The sequence below is a fragment of the Leuresthes tenuis genome, unplaced genomic scaffold, assembly GCF_036924035.1.
Source record: "Leuresthes tenuis unplaced genomic scaffold, fLeuTen1.0.hap1 SCAF_4, whole genome shotgun sequence".
Lineage (NCBI taxonomy): Eukaryota > Metazoa > Chordata > Actinopteri > Atheriniformes > Atherinopsidae > Leuresthes > Leuresthes tenuis.
This window is the reverse complement of record NW_027325358.1, coordinates 22,862,845-22,882,277: the sequence shown is the minus strand read 5'-3', so window position 1 is coordinate 22,882,277 and position 19,433 is coordinate 22,862,845. Positions and strand designations below refer to the sequence as shown.

General features: G+C 42.8%; 3 protein-coding genes across 3 annotated transcripts; 1 reads left to right on the top strand and 2 right to left on the bottom strand.

The window, feature by feature from the left end:
• Window positions 1-628: 628 nt before the first annotated feature.
• rpl9 (ribosomal protein L9) lies at window positions 629-5,437 on the bottom strand. The gene is made up of 7 exons (XM_072383265.1): window positions 5,327-5,437; window positions 5,086-5,201; window positions 4,298-4,393; window positions 3,951-4,083; window positions 2,004-2,084; window positions 1,454-1,584; window positions 629-788 (listed from the first exon to the last, which is right to left on the bottom strand). Exons 1-6 carry the CDS (start codon window positions 5,388-5,390, stop codon window positions 1,478-1,480), a joined length of 597 nt encoding a protein of 198 aa, XP_072239366.1. The 5' UTR covers window positions 5,391-5,437; the 3' UTR covers window positions 629-788; window positions 1,454-1,477.
• Window positions 5,438-6,449: 1,012 nt separating this feature from the next.
• lias (lipoic acid synthetase) lies at window positions 6,450-12,444 on the top strand. The gene is made up of 11 exons (XM_072383271.1): window positions 6,450-6,588; window positions 6,845-7,020; window positions 7,562-7,655; window positions 8,631-8,711; window positions 8,946-9,102; window positions 9,513-9,570; window positions 9,659-9,787; window positions 10,000-10,145; window positions 10,233-10,303; window positions 10,412-10,523; window positions 11,595-12,444. The coding sequence occupies exons 1-11, from the start codon at window positions 6,466-6,468 to the stop codon at window positions 11,654-11,656; spliced, it is 1,209 nt and encodes a 402-aa protein (XP_072239372.1). The 5' UTR covers window positions 6,450-6,465; the 3' UTR covers window positions 11,657-12,444.
• A 45-nt stretch (window positions 12,445-12,489) lies between these two features.
• ugdh (UDP-glucose 6-dehydrogenase) lies at window positions 12,490-18,280 on the bottom strand. The gene is made up of 12 exons (XM_072383270.1): window positions 18,048-18,280; window positions 17,185-17,346; window positions 16,639-16,740; window positions 16,355-16,555; window positions 16,060-16,257; window positions 15,475-15,622; window positions 15,155-15,249; window positions 14,943-15,073; window positions 14,557-14,696; window positions 13,405-13,496; window positions 13,199-13,309; window positions 12,490-13,112 (listed from the first exon to the last, which is right to left on the bottom strand). The coding sequence occupies exons 2-12, from the start codon at window positions 17,344-17,346 to the stop codon at window positions 13,002-13,004; spliced, it is 1,491 nt and encodes a 496-aa protein (XP_072239371.1). The 5' UTR covers window positions 18,048-18,280; the 3' UTR covers window positions 12,490-13,001.
• Between the last annotated feature and the right edge of the window lie 1,153 nt (window positions 18,281-19,433).

Sequence of the window (19,433 nt, the reverse complement as noted above, 5' to 3'; positions counted from 1 at the left end):
CAGGGAATATGCTTTTTTTAATTTCATAATTTCTCATCATTGAGAAGCCCCACACTTCACAGTTAAGTCAGTGTTTCCACATCATAGTTGTTGCAGCTGGACACCAAAAATGTGTCTGTGACATAACAAAACCTGCTCTTTTATGGTCACAGAGAACATTTAAACTCAATGAATGTAAAACTTGCTCTTTTGTCTCATTTGTTGTGAGAGGAAACTAATGAAGTGATACACAAAATCTGGCAAGTTGAATAGATGAACTTTTAAGGACCATCTTATGTGACTTAGGTTGTATGGAAGCCCATCCAGTCTGTAGCACATCATCAGATCAAGTAGCATTCGGTGAGTTCTTAGGACACAGCAACTCTTTCTCCGACGTATTCCTTTATCAGCTCTTTCATTACCACCTTGAGTTACTTTGTAAAGCGTTTCAATGGCTGTTCCTGGTGCGGCATCTAGATCTACATTTCCATTTTTTCTACCTACCTTACCATCACTAAAAATTAGGTTTACACCAGTATGTAAACTGACCCACTGATCAATAACTCTTGAGTGCGTTGTGCTTTTACAAACCTACGTCTATTCTTACATGCAGCCCAGGACAGGTGACAGTATGGAAACAGAGACCTGGTAACTGGGAAAAAGATTTGCTTTATTGGTCATTACAGGACATGTGAAGTTTTATTCAGTCTCCTGCTCCACCACTGTGGTCTTCTCACTGACATAGATGCCATCCAGGAACTTCCTGATGTCCTTCTTCCTGACGGTGGTGGCCTGTTGGATCAATGCCGCTGCAGGGAAAAAGAGAGCAGAGTGTGAGGACCAAGACTGAATGTCATGCAACACGGAGGCTGTTACCACAACATGCTCAGCTACCGGGCCTGATGGCAAGCGTGAAATAAGAGATTCTTTAAGTCAAAAAGGATAAAACAATGTTAGGAGTGAAGCTGTTCGGGCAGGTGTTCAGAGAAAAACTGAAGTTACATTGAAAAGAAAGACCATGCAGTCAGAAGCCAACACAAGGCAGAGCAACAGGTAAGTCTTGTTCTGCAGTTGGACTGAACCGGTGTCATGAATCATTCACTAAAATTATTCTGATGTGCTCAAACATTTGGCCTATGAACGTGTCAAAGTTGAGTTCTGCTACAGCATATCTGCTTTTTAGTCTTTTCTGTAGATAAGCGAGCACTTCAGTTAAGATGTGAGATTTGTTTCCTTTTTCAGGTTAAAGCTCAAGTTTGACCTGTGAAAATAGAATGTCAAAATAAAATGCTCTACCAAATCAAATGTTTTAGATCAACCAGTGTGAAACATAAGAAGAAAACATCTCTAAACAGAAAGCAGTGAAAAGAAGGCACCCAGGACAGACGATGCAAGAAAAACAAAGCAGAAGTGGAGGAGACAGACCCCCCCCCCACCGGAGGACACGCAGGCGGCTTCGACGGCATCATCTAACCTCTAACAAGTGCAGATGTAACTTTTACTGCTCTGGTTCCACTACTGTTCCCTTCTCAGACACGTAAATGCCGTCCAAGAACTTTCGGATATCCTTATTTTTGACTGTGGTGGCCTGTTGGATCAGAGCGGCTGGAACAGAAGAGTTGGGGTGATAAGCAGCACGTCACAAAGCTGTTCTGTTGGCACTACCAAAAGAAACTAACCAAACTTCACTTAAACTAATCTGTAACAGAAGTAATACAAATATGAGCAGATCTTACATGAACATTTTTTAGGGAGGAAAGAAACAAAGTCATGTTATTTCATAAAAACTACAAACAAAAATATACAACTTGTGATGTTTCATACATGTTTTGTTTGACAGAATGAGAAGTTATGTTACACATAATGTCAAGGTTTAAACCATGTGACAGGAGTTCTGCAAACAAAACAACCGTCACAACCTGCTTTATCTCAACTAACTGTTTAAAATGTCCAAGCAGGGATGCAGAATGGTTGGGTTCAACTTATAAGTCAAAAGCTGCGGAGAAAAAGATGGACAAACATACCTGAGTTTGACACCAGCTCAATATCATTGCCCTCCAGGACCAACTCGTCTTTCTGGGCAGCTGAGACGGAACACATGACACCTGAGAGCAGAGGGACAGAACACTGTGCTTTACTATGTGACTTTATACAATGTAGATGCAAGACATTTTAACATGTAGGAGAGTGTGCTCAGATCGCACCACAGTAATATACTAATGTAGTCCCTTTATTACATTTCCTTCTGCCCTTCTGAAGAAAATGAAGCCTTTCTAAGACGACTAATTCAAACAGTCCCATCTATTTGTACCTCAGTCCCTTAACAGCAGAGCAACCATCACATGGACTTTCTGATAATGAGCTTTTGTATTAAGTGGAAATCTGCTCCAAACTCAAGTTACTCTAATGAACATTAACATTTAAAAAAAAAAAAAACATAACCATCTGAAAACTATTTAATGGTCAGACCACATTAGCGATTCACATTTTGATTTCCCAAGTAGGGAAGAGCATTTAGTGCAAAAAGGAGACGAGCTTGTTCAAAACAGGAGGCCAGCATTTACATTAAGTTTACCACCTTAAAGTTCAGATGATTCACCAAATCATCTGAAAAACTCTGATCTAATCGGGCACCAACAAAGACTTCATCAGTCTCTTTACTGTATAAAAAAAACAGGTCTTTCACAATAAATGCACATTTATGTATATGAGCGGCATCGACAGGCCAGCAGCAGGGGATGTCACACAACCAGTCAGTGTGGTTACATGCGGATAAGGAGCATAGCCCAACTATAGCTATAATCGAGTTAATCTCATCATGTAAACCCACTGAGTGTCAACTGGTTTCATTCTTCATAATTCAATGTGGATGCACTGAAAAACAAAAACACTCCAACATGATATTAAGCTCTGAGATCAACCAGCCGATGGTTTGCTGAGCCCAGGACACATTACGCCTAAGGTCTCTTCTGCCTGGTCCCTCACTGCTAATGTCAGGTGCAGCTGGATGGTCACTGGCCTCCTGACTCCCACACAGTCCTGGGTACTTTAGCACAAAGTCTACAAACATTACGTCTATGGTCATTGTTGGAGAGTCATGTGTCAAAAATGTACTTCCAAACAGCTGGCGTGCTGGGATTTTTGTAACCTGTGTCACAAGCTCCATGAGATGCATGTATGAAAAACTAGAAGAATGTGCGAGCTGGTTTGTCTCTGCAGGCTTCTATACCACATAAGAAGGTACAGCTATTGTAAACATTACAAAAAAAAATAAAAAATCCAAACAACAGGCATAAAGTGAAATGCCCGTTGAAACAGTTACATTCGTGTAAGCACACCGTACTTCCTGCAGTGTAGCAGAGCATCTTTGTGTTTAGAAAATAAGCAGTTACGGTTACGGTACTGTGTGGACGTCACCATTTGATCACACAATAACCAAAGCGGAGAGCATAATTCCTGGTGTCTACTGCTGTCTCGGCCTCTTGACATTTCTGCATCCATCACAGCAGGTCGAGGACAGAGGATTTCATGCTGACCAGTATCAGCCAGCATCTTGAAACCTTCATGCAGTGCTGCTGTCTAACAGGGCTTTGGGGATCCAACTGCCTCCTTCCTCCAAAAGACCAGCTGAGGAGTTCAATCAGTCGGAGGGAGGAAGGGGAACGATGGAGATACAAGCTTAAAGGTGAACTGAAATTAAATCAGCAGATGCTGCTGCACTCTCCAACTTCACTTTCACAAACTGGTTAAGTGGTGAAATCCAGTTCTATCACTGCCCCCCCATGTTTCTTTCCCCCCTAATTCTTAAACAGGAAGAGGCATCAGCAGCTTCTTGCTTACTTAGTGACCAATTGTATCAGTGTACTTTGAAGTAAAAATAAGTAAAGATCAGCAACGTTGGCTTTTTTTTTTTTAAAATACACTTGTCACTTTGACAGCTACAACTACTTGCTGATGTGTAGCAGACTCACCCGCCCTCATTCTGACACGGCGGATGTACTTCTCTCCAAGGAAGTTCCTGATCTCCACCAGAGTTCCAGTCTCCTGAATGACCACGTTGATGGGGAAATGGGCGTACACAGAGCGCATTTTGTACCGGAAACCCTGCAGTCAGACACAAGCGTGAGGAGGACTGAGCTAAACTGATGAAGCAAACGGAACACATTGTTCTACAACAACAAAGGCGGCATCAGTCTGCACAGCCACACAAGAGAAATCACAGCTCGGAAATCTGCTAACCCTGCCATAAAGGCTGGCCAGAGAGCAGCGTGACACCGTTTCACTCAGCTTCACTCATTAAACAAAGATCAAGTCTTACCAGCGTGACACCCTTGATCATGTTCTGGACGTGGCTGCAGATGGTGCGGACCGTGGCCAGCTCCTTCCTGTTTCCCCACCATTTATCCACACGAAGCTAAGGAAGACAGCACTTACTCTGATTACCATAAAACTGTACAGGTGTCCAAGGTTTCCTTTTGGTCAAAAATCACTGGCAAATAGTTACGAACACTCTGTTACTTTCTTATAAACGTCAACCATATTCAAAACATTGATTAGATGAGGTGGCCAACTATACAGTTTATTCAAGACAAATCGGAATTTGTTATGGGTCCAAATAACTCCACACTCGAGAACCTTTGACAGAATGATAATTTGGTGTACTCTGCTTCATCCAAGTACAGGGTTTTAGATTTGTTCCTATTAAAGCAGCTCAACACGACAACAGAAAATCTCAAACTACTTGTTACACTGACTTCAACACAAGTTTTAAAGGATTCTACTAATCAAGCTGCTGATTTCGCAGTCTTCAGGGGCTGGTTTTCGTTCAGTTTACAGACAGATGTGTAACCGAGAGCAGTCTTAATGGGACACTTACGCCGGATGGTTTGTACAAAAAGATGAAAAAAGTTTTCAGAGTATCAGTGGAGTGCAGAAGCTCATATAAGTATATATGCAGGGACAAATCAAGTTACAGCCACCTTATCCCAGTGTTTTGAGAAGCTCTAACTAATATGGTTCCAGGCATCTTTTTAGTCCATTTCGGCCTCACCATAGTCAGCGCTATTAAATAACTGAGCTTTCCAGAGCATTATCACTCATCCTTACCTTCTTCTGTTTCTTGCCAAGCAGGCTGAGCTCCAGGTTGATGTGGTTGAACTCCCTGGTGAGCTTGCCACGGGGCCCCTTAACGATCACCGTTCGCCCCTTTAACCTCACCTCGACTACCGACGCCGCACAGCAGAGAGGAAGGGAAATACAAAAAAAAAAAAAAACACGTGAGGAACCACTCCACGCGAATTTAAACCAACAGTCTGAGATTATGGCCATAGAAAATAAAGTTTCTTACCATTGTCGGGTAGGTCGACAGTCTGGCTGCTGAGAATGGTCTTCATTCTGTAAAGAGACAACATGTGTGACTTCGGTGCATCAACATCATTATCCTGCGTTACAATTACTAAATACCAACAAACAGCTCTCCAAAAGACTTAGTGTCTTACACCATTTAGGTATATGGGGTTATATTTTGTCCATTTATGAAGATTTTAAGGCCAGTGTAATAATACAGTGAGCGAAAATGTGACTTTGAGCAACGAATGGGAGTGAAGCCACACTGTATTGAACTAACGTTAATGGCAATGCTAACAGGCTGATACACCGGTGTTACCTTACAATGCATCTCGAGTTTATTATACAAAAGAGTAGCTAAAATCGACATCAACGTTATTATCACACTAACGCAAGACCGACACAGTCTTTAAATGTAACACTGTTCAATCGGATGCGGCCATTAGCATAAATTGAGCGTCAGGCCTCAGACCTGCAATCTGTTGAATATCTACTGGTATATCTCAACACAAACGAAATAAAAAGGTAAAATATAATATATAACGTGGAGTAGAATGTAATCCACGTCTGGTTATTCAAAACTGAACGAAAAGTATGTTTAATCAACGCAGATTAAGGTAGATGAAATTCTTGTCACAATTTTCGAGCTATCCTCACCTCGCCGGTAGCAGAGGAAAGGAAGAACGACAGACGTCACGACGCAATTGTAGAGTACGTACGTGCCGTCATCAGACATTATGTGACGATCGTTGAACTTATCTAATATATGTGGTTTTTGATTTGGAGATTATGTAAACATCGCTGTTTATTTTAATTGCAAAACGTGATCAATTCATAAACGCGCGAGATTAAGTAGTTCAAACGTGTCACTTTAACATTTTGTATGAATTTTCTGGTGCGTTTCAGTTAAATCGTATAATTAGCAATTATGTCTGCTGAATCTGGAGGGAAAACGTCAACAAAGACATATCATTGTTAGAATGAATTTAGAATAGACTATATAGAATAAACTTTGAATACTAACTAGTTTAATAAGCCTTTCTACCAAAGCCTAAAACTGAAGAAACCCAATATTCCCTGCCGTCGCTGCTCTGCCGTTAAGACGTGAATGCAGCACCAGACCAAAGCAGCTGCACGCCGATGTTCGTTGCCAATGACAGCCGTCTGCTAGCCAAAGTCATGGCGTTGCTTAAACAGAGTTGCTGTGTGGCGGGTCGTTTCTCCACAAACCACCTATGGCTAAGTCCCAGGTCCATTCCACATGTGAGTATTTCACCTCCCTGCTCAAATAACTAATACACTTTGACCGTGTGCTTAGTCCATTAACGGCTACCTTTCAGTTACGAAGCCGGGTCACGGGCCTGCGTTGTTCTATGTTTTGCAACTCAGCTGTGGCGACACTAACAGATTGTAACAGATGTTCACATTGTGTTTTCCAGTACGTGGACTCGTGAAAATCGTGTCAAGCAATCGCATGTTTCAAAAACAGCTTATTTAATCGCCGCTGTTTATTCTGCAGGTTTACGCGAGCAGTCTGACAACTGCGGCCAAATCCTCTCCAGACCGAGCTGACAGGAAGAAGGAGCCTCTGGGCGAAGACGGGCCTGATCTCCAGGACTTTATTTCAGGGGAACTATCGGAGAAAAGCAAGTGGGAAGAATACAGAGGAAGCCTGAAGAGACAGAAGGGAGAGAGGTACTCCCGTTCTGACAAGTGGGGAGCACAAAGCAGGGGTTTTCAGTTCCGTCAGGGAGAAGTTGGTGTGTTATCAGTGGTGTTCAAAGACCCTGTCAGATAAACCTTGTCTGACACTGCCTTGCTGAGTCAGTCTGAGCTCTCAGTTTGCAGACAAACCCTTGATTTATCACGATGTCCTTGCTGTAGCACAGACCTAATCTATGCCCGAGTCAGTTTAAGTTAATCAGCTATAGCCACATCTAAATAATTAACCTGTCAGTGTAAGGAACAAGATGCACACTGCGATTAATACACGTGTTTTAACTAAGTTATATATGTAAATGATTTACTCCATAACTACATCATTTGTACTTTTGGGTAATAAAGTAATTTTGGGGAGAAAGAAAGCTCAAATCGTGGCAATGGCACTTCCGAGGCAGCTGCCATGGGGTGCCAGAGTGTGATTGATTGATTTATTTGAATAAGCAAGATCTCAGGAAAGAAAATGCCACTGAGATTCTGTGAAATGTACACTCAGTATATCACTGCTGTTGTTTAGGCTGAGGCTTCCTCCTTGGCTGAAGACTGAGATCCCCATTGGAAAGAACTACAACAAGCTGAAGAACACACTGAGAGACCTGAACTTGCACACAGTGAGTGTCTGTATGCCTGAGACTTTTCAAGTAATCCATGAAGTGAATGCTTGGGATGTAACTATTGGTGTTGAAATTTGTCAAATGTGACTTTTTGAAAGGTTCATCCGATTTCGACTCAGTTCAGTCCCCAATGGGACTTGATATTGCTGCAGTATGAATTATTATTAATGACCTGCCATGATCAATAGATAGATAGATAGATAACAAAATAAAATATTGAATTATATGGTAAACAAGGTATGGTATAAAGTTGAAGTGTTGCAGAGAGGAAGGTATGATAGAAATTTTTAGAGATCGCCATCAATGGGTTTGGGTGTTTTTGTTGCTTGGCGACAACTTAGCGCACAATGTCACACACACGACTGGCGGCTAACGCGGGTGAAACTCTATCCATAGACATCATGGACAGAAACATAACAGCTCAACATCTGGAGTGCAGAGATGCTCATTCTCTTGAATTAATGTGTCCTAATCTGGGTTCCAAGCTTGTTCATTTTATCTGCCAGAGATCTCAAACCTCCCGTAATAATCCAGGGAAGAAATGGCTTAAACTTAAACTTCCTCCTTGTCCACATTGTTCCTGCTCCATATCCTAGATGCCTCTTCTTCAACTCCTATTGATTCGGGGTCTCATTCCAGGCTTTACTTAGGCTTTCAAAAGCTCAATTAGCTGCTCCAGCAGGTTGACAACTTTCCCGTCGCCGTGGTTACGCATCATGACAGATTGCAAAAAAGTTGCCAGAGTTGCCCGTTGAAGTCCATCCAGCAGCAAAAACCAGCACAGAAAAACACTCCAGAAATCAACACTGTGATTTGCCTTTTGAGTAAAGATAGCAGTTTTGTTGTTTTTGCGCTATAAGATGTAAGGCTTTTAGTTTACTCTTTGTCAACATTCACAGTAATGAACTTGTTCTTCAGAGAGGAGAGCTGAAAATGTTGTGCGTCAGTTGTTGTCTCTGTCTTTTTTCTCAGGTGTGTGAGGAGGCCAGATGTCCAAACATCGGGGAATGCTGGGGGGGAGGAGAGTACGCCACAGCAACAGCCACCATCATGGTAGGTCTTTGCCAGATTGTACATTTATTTCCAGTAACAGAAGAAATGGTCATGAAGCACGTCTAAGTTTCACAGATATGTAAATTCCCTTCCCATTCACTTATTAAAGCTGTACTTGGTGCTGCTGCGTCAGTTCCCTGTAACAAGAGAACGTCTGATGATGTTTATCTGTGAGAACGAATCAACATCCAGCGCCACGCCCATAAGATGCTGTTCTTCTCTCTCTGCATGTAGCTGATGGGAGATACTTGCACCCGCGGGTGCAGGTTCTGCTCGGTAAAGACGGCCCGTCGGCCCCCGCCTCTGGATCCAGACGAGCCGTATAACACGGCCAAGGCTATCGCTGCCTGGGGACTGGACTACGTGGTTCTGACCTCGGTCGACAGAGATGGTAAAGCTTTCTGTTCTCAATCTGAAGTAGTGCACCTTCACACCAACCTGTAAGGAAAGTTTGATATTCTGTCTTTATACATCAAATGAATCCAGACAAACCGGGGTTTTGGAGACATTCCTGAGAGTGATATCTTCTGTCATTCAGTTCCGTCACACTCATTTATCCTCATTACTCAGAAAAGGTCCCACAGTAAGAGACGTATGATTGATGAATTAGCTTTGACAAAAGTTTTTTTTTTTAAAAATCACATGTTCATCATATTGTTTTACGTTTTTTGACGTTCAAAAGTTGTTTGAATATTTGCAATAAAGTATTAAATATCCTCAGATTTCACTTATTTACTGTAAACCGGCTGTCAGAGTATTAGCCAACATTATTCTGTCCTAATGGTATTTTTTTATGCACAGATATTGCCGATGGAGGGGCGTCGCACTTTGCCATGACTGTTTCTAACCTGAAGGAAAGGTAAAACGTTTAACCTGGACTTGTCAGGTGACCGTTTCATGACATGTGCAGAGCAAACAAAGTAAGTGCTCTTATCATTTTCATGCAGAAACCCTCAGATCCTGGTTGAATGTCTGACCCCTGATTTCCGTGGTGACCTGGAGGCTGTGGAGAAGATCGCCCTGTCGGGTTTAGATGTGTACGCCCACAATGTGGAGACAGTGCGTGAGCTGCAACGGTAAACAGACTTCACGTTTTTTTCCTCTTGATTTTACCTGCTCATTCAAATCCTCAGTGCTACCAATTTCAGTTTCTATGGGAAGGTTTTAATACCGTGACTTCATCAACTCCCCAGTCTGACAGCAGGTGGCGAAAGAGACATCTCTCATTGTTTCCTCTTCCTTCTTTTAAGTATTTCAGTTACTTGTGATGTCTGCCGTCTGTTTGCAGGCACGTACGTGACCCCAGAGCAAACTTCGACCAATCCCTGAGTGTCCTAAAGCACGCCAAGAAGGTCCAGCCCGACGTGCTCACCAAGACTTCCATCATGCTGGGACTTGGAGAGACCGACCAACAGATAATCGACACTCTGACCGGTGTGTACACACTGCAGTCACACACACACACACACACTCGAGTTTACATCATTACTTTCTGACATCATTCCTGCGTTGATGTGACAGAGCTGCGAGAGGCAGAAGTGGACTGTCTAACTCTTGGCCAGTACATGCAACCCACTAAACGCCACCTAAAGGTAAGTCACCGCTCTGTTTACCCATTTACGACTAAAATAGTCCAGCCTGCCAAATTGTCGTTGTTTGGCAAATAGATGGACTTTAAGACGATGTTTGTTTGGGTTTAGGTGGAGGAATACGTCACTCCTGAAAGGTTTGCTCACTGGGAGAAAGTCGGAAATGAAATGGGTTTTGTCTACACGGCCAGCGGGCCTCTGGTCCGATCTTCCTACAAAGCAGGTGAGCAGTCTCCATCTTGCTCTGCGTATTTCTTATTCTATAATAGACAAACCATATTGTTTAGATTTTTGAACAGTTAGAGTTTGGAAAGTGAGCTGAGACTCAAATCATAAAGCCTTGAGCCATAACTAGTCCCAATTTCAAAAGTGAATATGTACGAGCACAAAATCAAGGAGAATTCAATAGCGTGCATGGAGAAAGTCAACATAAAGGACTAGATCTGCTTTTATAAGGACTGTCTTTCCACAAAGTATGTTTAGATGAGATACAATTAAAAGTCAAGTCTGAAGAGGTGATGAACATGTCTCTGCAACTTTGAATGACCCTACGTTATTTTTTGTCATTTTTCAATGCTTCCAGTATTGTGGCAGAAACCAGCTGCTTTACAAATGGCTGTAGCTAACTATTCGATTAGGAATTTAGTTCATAGATTCAAGAAATGAGTAGTGATTAAAGAGTCTGAATAAAGTCACTCCGTTTATCTGACATAACAGGAGACGAGTAATGAAAATATATACATATTTACGAGCTGCAGGTTTCTTTGGCTAAGTGTAACGGCACTGCCTTGCCAAAAGAAAGAAAGAAAGAAAGAAAGAAAAAGAAGATGGCACATGCTTAGATTTTGTCGGACCACCTTTAACTTTGATTACATTACGCCTTGGCATCTTTAGGACGAGCCTATGAAATGTCACAACATTTATTTGTGTGCAGAGGTGCACTGATCTTTCTCCCATATCTTGTATTGATGATGGGAGAGTCGAACCGCGATTTAAGTCTTCTCTGACATACTCGTGTTCCTTTAACCACTTTCACAGTCTGAGACCAGTTAATCCCCTCGCCATCAGGGAATTTTAAAAAAAAAAAGTCTCTCGATGGAAAACTGGTGTATTCGGGTTGCCGACCGACCTGATTTTTTTGGCCACGTGACACAGCTGAACCTGGACCTAATCAACTGAAGCAACCCCCAGATCATTTGCTTAGTTAAATTTGTGCCGGTGTCCTTTTGGTAAGTATGATTACAGAAAACAGAAAGGGATCAGGACTCATCCCTTGCTCTTGTTTTCTTTACAGGCGAGTTCTTCTTGAAGAATCTACTGAAGAAGAGAAAAGCAGAAGTCACAATAGCAGAGTGAGAGGCTCATAGAAGCTGCTGTGACACTGTTCACAGTTCCAGTAACCCATCGTTTTCACCGTAGTGCAGGAAACACACCTAACTTAATCTAGTAAATTCTAAGATATCGTGCAGTATAAAAACTAAGGGTGGGAAGTATTTGATAAGGGTGCGAAGGCGACATGGAGACCATTTACATTTGTGTTCTACAGCCGTCCTGTGACGGCACAGCGGGGCGTCCTCCAGGAGGAACACTTACAGTTTTACAGTGAGACCTGCAGATGCTCTGTATGTAGACCCAATACGACCTAGAGCGAGCAGAAGCTGCAGTCCTTAAATCCGTGCTCCTCAGGGGCTCATAAATCACAATCTCCACCACCTCCAACCTCCCCCAGCTGGATTTCAGGTAGAAAGCTTCTGAGCTCAAAGGACTTCTGTTTGAGTGCTTTGATGTCTGCCGCTTCACTCGTGATTTAATGAAGCGAGAGTTGTTTTTCTTCTTTTTGAGAGAAGTCTTGTGTGACTGAGAGGGGAAGTTATGCACGATACAAATAACAAAGCTATTTGTTTCAAGGAGTCCGTTGAACCCTCTCCTTTGAAAGAGTCTTTCATGCCAGAAGTCGGCCAAAAAAAAGAAAAAAAAGATGCAAGGGTCTCGAAAGAAGAACTTCTACTTCGGCACGGCTACTTGTGATATCTCTGAAGTGGTGGTTTTCTGTTGGAAAAGTTCAATTTAACACCCGGACAAGACGGATGTATTATCCCAAAGTGTATATTTGTATCTACAGAAATAAAAGTCTTCAGTCTGTACTTGGCGTTTTTTTGACATCACTTTGAAGGACACGAGTGACACGATTTAAGGACGCACATCACATTTTATTGCATTGGCCCTTCAGGTAAACGGTCTGATACAAAAGACACTGATTAACATACAGTAAGATGATTTATAAAAACATTTTTTCTTAAAAGAAAATTATAAAATTCTGCTAAGATAGAGCATTATTTGATCATATAACAAACGATGTAAGAAAATAGCTCCACTGAGAGTGTTTCTTTACAGCAGATGTGTATCTGAAATCTTGGCTAAAAGTTACGCAGCATGTAATGTAAAAAGTTAACGGTGCATCTGGAATGGTTTATCACAAATCTTACTTTAAAAACAAAACAAAAACGTTTATGTAATACTTGATTCGGGGTTCCACCAACTCCCGACTTTCTTCCCACTGCGGGGAGCAGCTAGTCGCAGGGTTCGGCTTCTCTGATCATCGTGTGTGTACCAACAGAGAGGCAGGTCCATCCCCTCTGCTGCTGAAATCAAAAGGCTGAGAGAGGAATGCATTCCATGTCATGTGGGGGAGCAATCGGCTTTAAACTTTTGCCTTCTTGGTGGGAGGTTCACTGCCAGTGATGCGAGTGCCAACAGCTGCTGGGGTGTAGGGGATTCGTGTGGACGTCACTTTTTTCCCGATGGTCTCGATCTGCAGCCAAAGAAAGGCGGTCAAGCTTTCTGTGTTCCATACGTTTAGACTCGATGAGAAGAGTGTGTTTTGATTTCCCTGCTCACCTGGAAGCCGATGCACTGGAGTTGAGGGTGGAGGTGGTCCAGAACTCTGCGACCGTCAAATATGAAGGCCGGCTTCAGCATCTTCTTGTAGATCTTCTCATAGTCCAGTTCCTGTGGCGGCATCGGAGAGAGATGAGTGTAAAATTAAAGTTCACACTTTCTTTCAAGAAGAAATGAATTGTGAGATGGAGCAAGGTGACTGGGACCTTAAACATGTCCCACTCGGTGCAGATGACCAACGCATGTGCACTCTGGCAGGCCTCATAGGGGTCTGAAGTTACAGTCACCAGGTCGGACACTGAAAACGAGCAAAAAAGTCAGAGTAAGTGAGTGAACTGTCTCGCTCTGGAGTTCATCGGTTGACATCCAAAAGAAAGCCCTTAAATTCTTTTACTAACGTTCAGGTGTGAATCACAACAACTCAGCAGCTAATGAGCGTTTCACAGAATGTCAGGCTGCCCTGCCACAGCGTGTTTTCCATGCTGGTGAATAATCTATTGGATTTAATGGTTTACTGAGCTTAAAAGGAGCCTTTTAAAAACCCACAACTGGGCAATTCAACCCTGCAGTTCATCTGAGGAAGTAAAAATCATCACAGTCCACACTGTGCTGGAGCACGAGGAACTTTATTTTTCTTAATTATGAATGAAGCCGCATTTTCCCAAAGGTAACTGAGAAATTGTTTTAAATATTAACGATCAAAGTACTGAACAAACAGCTGCTGACTTTTACATTTTATACATGTACTTCAATTACTTCTGGTTCTTTTCCCTTGTTTCAACATTTCAGTGGCTAAAGCCGACAGCAAACGGGACACTTCATCAGCAAATGTTTCAATATTCTGTTAAGAGGAATTAACGGAGAAGTTGGATTTTTTTTTTTACCCCCTTGCAGGGAGCTGGATTAGCAGCCTCGTCTTTTTGTTGACGTATTTTTGGCTCGAACCTGAAAAGTGCCTCAAACTTCTGCAGCAGCGTCACGCCTGGCAGAGGATGTGGAAGCCCATTGTTTCATACATTTTTTTTAAATCTCAGGCTCCGCAGTTATCGTGCACGTGTGAGACTGGTTTTGACCCTCTTATCAAACACACGGCAAGAAATGAAATCAGCGTTAATCCCTAAAACGTTAAAGCGTTCCCTAATCTGCAGACCGGATGCAATGCGGGCATCTTTCCTTTGCTTCAGACCTGAGTGATGCTTGTGTGCTTTCACCTTTCAGCACAAACACATTTGAATGATGACTTGTAAGAGAAAAAAAAAAAAGAAAAAGAAATCAGCTATAAGGCAAAGTCAATGATTGACAATAAGAGCAAGAGCACGTACCTGTACCACCACTCACTCACACACACGCATACACACCTCTTTCTGGGTTGTCCTCAGAGATGTGGGGCTGGGAGAGGTCGTGAATGATTTGCTCTTTAAGGACTTTAGGGTCATAGATGAAAAGTTTGGCTCCCTCATCCATCAGATACTTAGATATGTAAATACTGGACGACTCCCTGTAGTTGCGAAATAGACAAACACAACCGTCAACTCTTAACAGGGTCATGGTTCACGCTTATATGCCGTTGGCCTGAGTTCATGTGGAGCGAAGTGATCAGCGGTGACTCTGCAAGTTTTGCATAAAGGTTAGACAGTTTGTTATGGGTATTCGTGGCTTTTAATGCAAATGCTGTGTGTTTTTTTATTCATGATAAACATTTGAAATAGAAACACAAGAAAAGGACCAAACTGAAGAGACCTACCTGGTGTCACCGGTGTCCTTTTTGAAAGAAAAGCCCAGCAGAGCGATCTTTTTCCCGGTAACAGTGTTGAAGAGACAGTCAATGATCCTGCAGGCAAAGCGCTTCCTTTGGTACTCGTTCATGTCTATAACCTGAGCAGAATCGGCAGGTGAGAAGAAGGTGAAACAGGGAGCTCAGTGCTCCAACGAGGTGCTGTTCTGTGTCGTTCTCACCTGCTGCCAGTAGGAAGCCACCTCAGGCAGGTTGAGGGCCTCGCACAGATACACCAGATTGAGCACATCTTTCTGGAAACAGCTTCCACCGAAACCTGGTGTCAGAAAACATTCACCTCAGTTACACTGCGATGAAATTCATTCAGTCTCTCGGTAGAGATGCAGTCAGATATGAATAGCTTTGTTTGGGTTGGTGTAGAATCACATGATAATACAAATCTGTGTATTTTAACAGAGGAGGGCCTTTAACCCCCGCCCTCAATAATTCCCACCACAGCCACTTTAGATTGTATGGAGAGGATCATGGGGGCGCTTCTTACCAACGCTGGCTTTAAGGAACTTGCTGCCGATTCGCTGGTCCATGCCGATGGCTTTGGCCACCTCCTCCACATCAGCTCCGGTGGCTTCACACAGAGCACTGATGCTGTTGATGCTGCTGATTCGCTGTGCCAGGAACGCATTGGCTGCCTGCAAACACAAACACACTCTATAATTCACTTACTGGTTTCGTTATTTTTCATACGAAAAGCCACAATCAAAAGAATCTTAATTGAAAGTTGTCAATAACTGATTAATCTGGGGTTTTTTTCGTTTTTTTTTTTTAAACTGGGCTTTTTAAATAATCAAATGTCTCCATGTGAATCAAATGTGAGAAGAGTTTTTTTTTTACTGTTATTGAAGAAAAAAAATCTACATATTTGAACTGTGTGTTTGGCCAAATGAGACATCTGAAAATGTCACCACAGTAAACTTTCAGCTGACTGTTGGACTAATAAAAGAATCAGTTTCAAATAGAAGTGATGTTTCGTTAACGGAATGATTGATCCATGTGTAGTTACAATCATCAGGAGCTTATCTGAAAATACAACTATGAAAACCAATATTTTTCACAGCCCGAACCTCACCAGTTTAGAGAGCTCGGAGGACCACGTGTTGGTGGTGATGATCCGTGTTTTAGGGACCCAGTGTTCATACACGGCACAAAGCGCTCTGATGGCTCTCTGGCCTTCAGCCGTCTCATCCCCGCCGATCAGAACGCGGTCGGGCTCCTTCAGATCCCGCACCGCTGTTCCCTCTGCAAGGAACTCGGGGTTGGACAGCACCTGTAAAAAACAGCAGCACATTTTTTATTTTTAGAAACAAGGAGGGAAGAAAACCAAACCAGATATATTAGAGCTTTTAAAACGTGAAAATACAAACATGCAGGTTGAGGCTGGGTTTGGTGTTGGCGTCAAATATCCGTCTGATGCTCTCAGCAGCTCTCACAGGGACCGTGCTCTTCTCCGTTACAATCTTGTACCCGTCAGACACCTCCACGATCCGCCGAGCGCACGCCTCGATGAACTTCAGGTCGGCCGCACGGCCCTTCCCCATCCCGTAGGTCTTGGTTGGAGTGTTCACCTATGGAGGAGGGGACGTTAGAAAGGTGGGATTCGGCAGTCAAAACAAAAGCTGACGTGTGAGATGTGAAGCGTGTTACTCACCGAGATAAAGACAAGGTCTGCGTCCCTGATGGCTGAGTCTATGTCGGTAGAAAAAAACAGATTTCTCCCTCTGCAGGATTCAACCACCTCTTTCAGTCCTGGCTGAAACGAGAGGAAGTGGGAGGCTGCGTCAACACTCAAAGACCAACACTAGTCATCATGATGTAATACTTCATGGTTGGGGTTGACGTAGAGACATTGCAAAACAATCTGGAACTAATTTATGCCTCATTTATCCCATGAGAAGAAGTAAAATAACAATAGCTGGATGGGTTGCCTAGCTACACCCACTACCGCAACACTGCTGGCGAGTGTAACTCAGGAGACTGACGACCATCTTGAGTTGTGAGGTGTGGCTATCACGTAAGGCCAGACATGCACAAGTCAAACCAGGATTGGTCTGGTAAACTAAACAGGCGCGTTTTACAAGTGGGTGTCAAAGGTATGAAAGAAACTCATTATTACTCCTGATAAACTGTGACCTACAGCTCTTTGTCCCTTTTTTTTTTTCTTCATTTTCTTTGGTAATAACACTGATATGTTTACCTCATAAATGGGCAAAGTATCAGAGTTCCAGGCTTTGATCCGGGACTCGTTGACGTCCACGACAGTCACCGTGATCTCTGGACACATTTGGGCGATCACGCTGCAGGTCGGGCCTCCAACATACCCAGCTCCAATGCAACAGATCCTTTTAATCTGAAACATCTGCAAACACAAATATTCAACAAGGACTCAATAGAAAAACATCAAGCATAATTCAAAAATACACAGACTCAATCTTTGCTTTGTAGCTTAATGTCCTAGAACAACTGTCCTTATCATTAGTAGTGATAATAGAGTGAGGAGACTTTCTTTTTACAGCCTGTCTCACAGATTAAATTACTTCTCATTTCAGCTCTATGACTTCCTACCAATGTCTGATGTTGTCAGGCATCAATTTACAAGCCTATCAACTTGTAATAAATTGATAATTAACAGCAATCCCGCGACACACAAAGTGCACTTTGGGGTTTTTTGTTTATTTCAATCATTTCTGGGTATATTTCAGAATGCCAATAACTGTCTGAACCATTCAAAGTCTATTAGTCTGCATCGGCACCACGGTGAGGGTTACCAGCCGTACCGTTACAGCCTGGCAGAAAGAGAAAGAGCCCTTTAATAGCAGCTCAGCCACGTCTGGCAGAGAAGAAAAAAGAGCCCTTTATCGCAAGTACCTTTCAGCTTGTTCACGGCAGCTGACTGACGAAGAGGGCTCACTGTTTGAAGTGGAAGGTAAAAACACTAAAGGGACCGCTAATTTTTCTTTTTACCTCCTCTTCCTCATCGCCGACTGACCAAAGCCAGCCAAATTGTGAATGAATGAACTCCCTTGGCTAGCTAGCAAACAGTAGCTAACGTTACGTTACCTCTAACAAGCTTGGCAGTCTTTAAACTTCCCGACCGTGAAAATGATGCTGAATTCTCCGTCGAACGAGTCTCGCGGCCGAAAGAGGCGTTAATTCCGGAGCCCCGGCTGTGTTACACACGATGAGTGTTCAGTAAGATGAGCGAAGCCAGCACTCGACCGAACAAATCACGCCCCAGGAATTCCTCTGGTAACTTTTCGGAGACAACCTATACTTTAACAGAGATACTTCTGTTTCTGCCCACTCACCGGGCTTTATAGCGGCGGGCACGCGCACACTCGCACACACTTACTTCCGGTGATACAGCTTCAAAGTAAAAGCGCAGACGTATGATTCAGTTGGGGTGGGAGCACTTGGATTCGCCGTCCACATGTGGATAAAAAATTGTGATTGTTCCACCATCATCTTGGCATGATGGGCACCCCTTCCAGAATCCCAGACACCTGGTCAGTTACCTGACTTTGAGTCCTGTAGTGGTTCTGCTGCTGATGCAGTTCATTTAACCTGTGGACAAATGTTAGCAGGAAAAAGCAACATATCATCTTTACAATGCTCTATATTCAGGAATTGCCTTTTAATAGGTCCAATTCCCATGTTCATTGGTCTTTCATATGAACGCAAAAATAATCATTAAACAAATCATTGAGAATTCACTCGGGGTCATTCAAAGTACTTTGTACTTTAAATGTTATCTGTATCCTCGTCTCCATCATCCACATGTAGCTTGTTGTCATCATCACCCTCTACCTACAATATGCGGGTAAGGGTGGCTTCAATCAGTCTTTGGGACAGTCCTCTCAAGCATGCGATACAACATCAAGCACAGGTGACTACTATGGCTCTTACAATAGACAGAGACCAAACCATTCTCCATCATGTCAGTGAAGGGGTCGTTGATCCCTGAGTTTTCTATCAGCTCTCGCAGAGAGTGATGCGAGTGCCTCTTGGTGATGCTGCCATCTGGGGAAGTATTGTTAGAAATAAAGGAACAGGAAAAGGTTCCAAACATTTTAATTGTTCAGCAATGCCTCGTAGATGTAATTTATCCAATAAACATTTTTATTTATTGTTGCCCACCAGAAAAGAAAAGATTCAAAGTCTGAAGTTACTTGATTTCTAGCTTTAAATTCATCTGGGACTCAGAACTCCAATGCTATCCAGGTACACTCTGTTGTCAAATGAGTTGTAATGCACATTGGAAACCAGTTGGGTCAGAGTTATTGCTTAATTTCTAGATTTATATTCTGGCTTTAGCACATTCAATACAATTAGATTGGTTATTTTGTCGTGCTGTATACATTCCAGCCATTTATTCCGATCACAGTAACCTGTTATGGACTACTACTCGTTATAACAAAATTCCAAGTGATGCACTGGCGATTCTTC

What these genes read in the sequence shown, in the direction of transcription:
- rpl9 (XM_072383265.1), bottom strand. Translation starts at nt 5,390, where the DNA reads ATGTTGTCTCTTTACAGAATGAAGACCATTCTCAGCAGCCAGACTGTC. An exon ending in CCGTGTCAGAATGAGGGCGG is followed by an intron (nt 2,085 to 3,950) that starts GTGAGTCTGCTA and finishes CTCTGCTCTCAG; the next exon opens with GTGTCATGTGTTCCGTCTCA. An exon ending in TGAGCTGGTGTCAAACTCAG is followed by an intron (nt 1,585 to 2,003) that starts GTATGTTTGTCC and finishes CTTCTGTTCCAG; the next exon opens with CCGCTCTGATCCAACAGGCC.
- lias (XM_072383271.1), top strand. Translation starts at nt 6,466, where the DNA reads ATGTTCGTTGCCAATGACAGCCGTCTGCTAGCCAAAGTCATGGCGTTG. An exon ending in CAGCAACAGCCACCATCATG is followed by an intron (nt 8,712 to 8,945) that starts GTAGGTCTTTGC and finishes CTCTGCATGTAG; the next exon opens with CTGATGGGAGATACTTGCAC. An exon ending in CCGATCTTCCTACAAAGCAG is followed by an intron (nt 10,524 to 11,594) that starts GTGAGCAGTCTC and finishes TTTTCTTTACAG; the next exon opens with GCGAGTTCTTCTTGAAGAAT.
- ugdh (XM_072383270.1), bottom strand. Translation starts at nt 17,346, where the DNA reads ATGTTTCAGATTAAAAGGATCTGTTGCATTGGAGCTGGGTATGTTGGA. An exon ending in AACCCAGCCTCAACCTGCAT is followed by an intron (nt 16,258 to 16,354) that starts GTTTGTATTTTC and finishes TGTTTTTTACAG; the next exon opens with GTGCTGTCCAACCCCGAGTT. An exon ending in TGGCTTCCTACTGGCAGCAG is followed by an intron (nt 15,074 to 15,154) that starts GTGAGAACGACA and finishes GATTCTGCTCAG; the next exon opens with GTTATAGACATGAACGAGTA.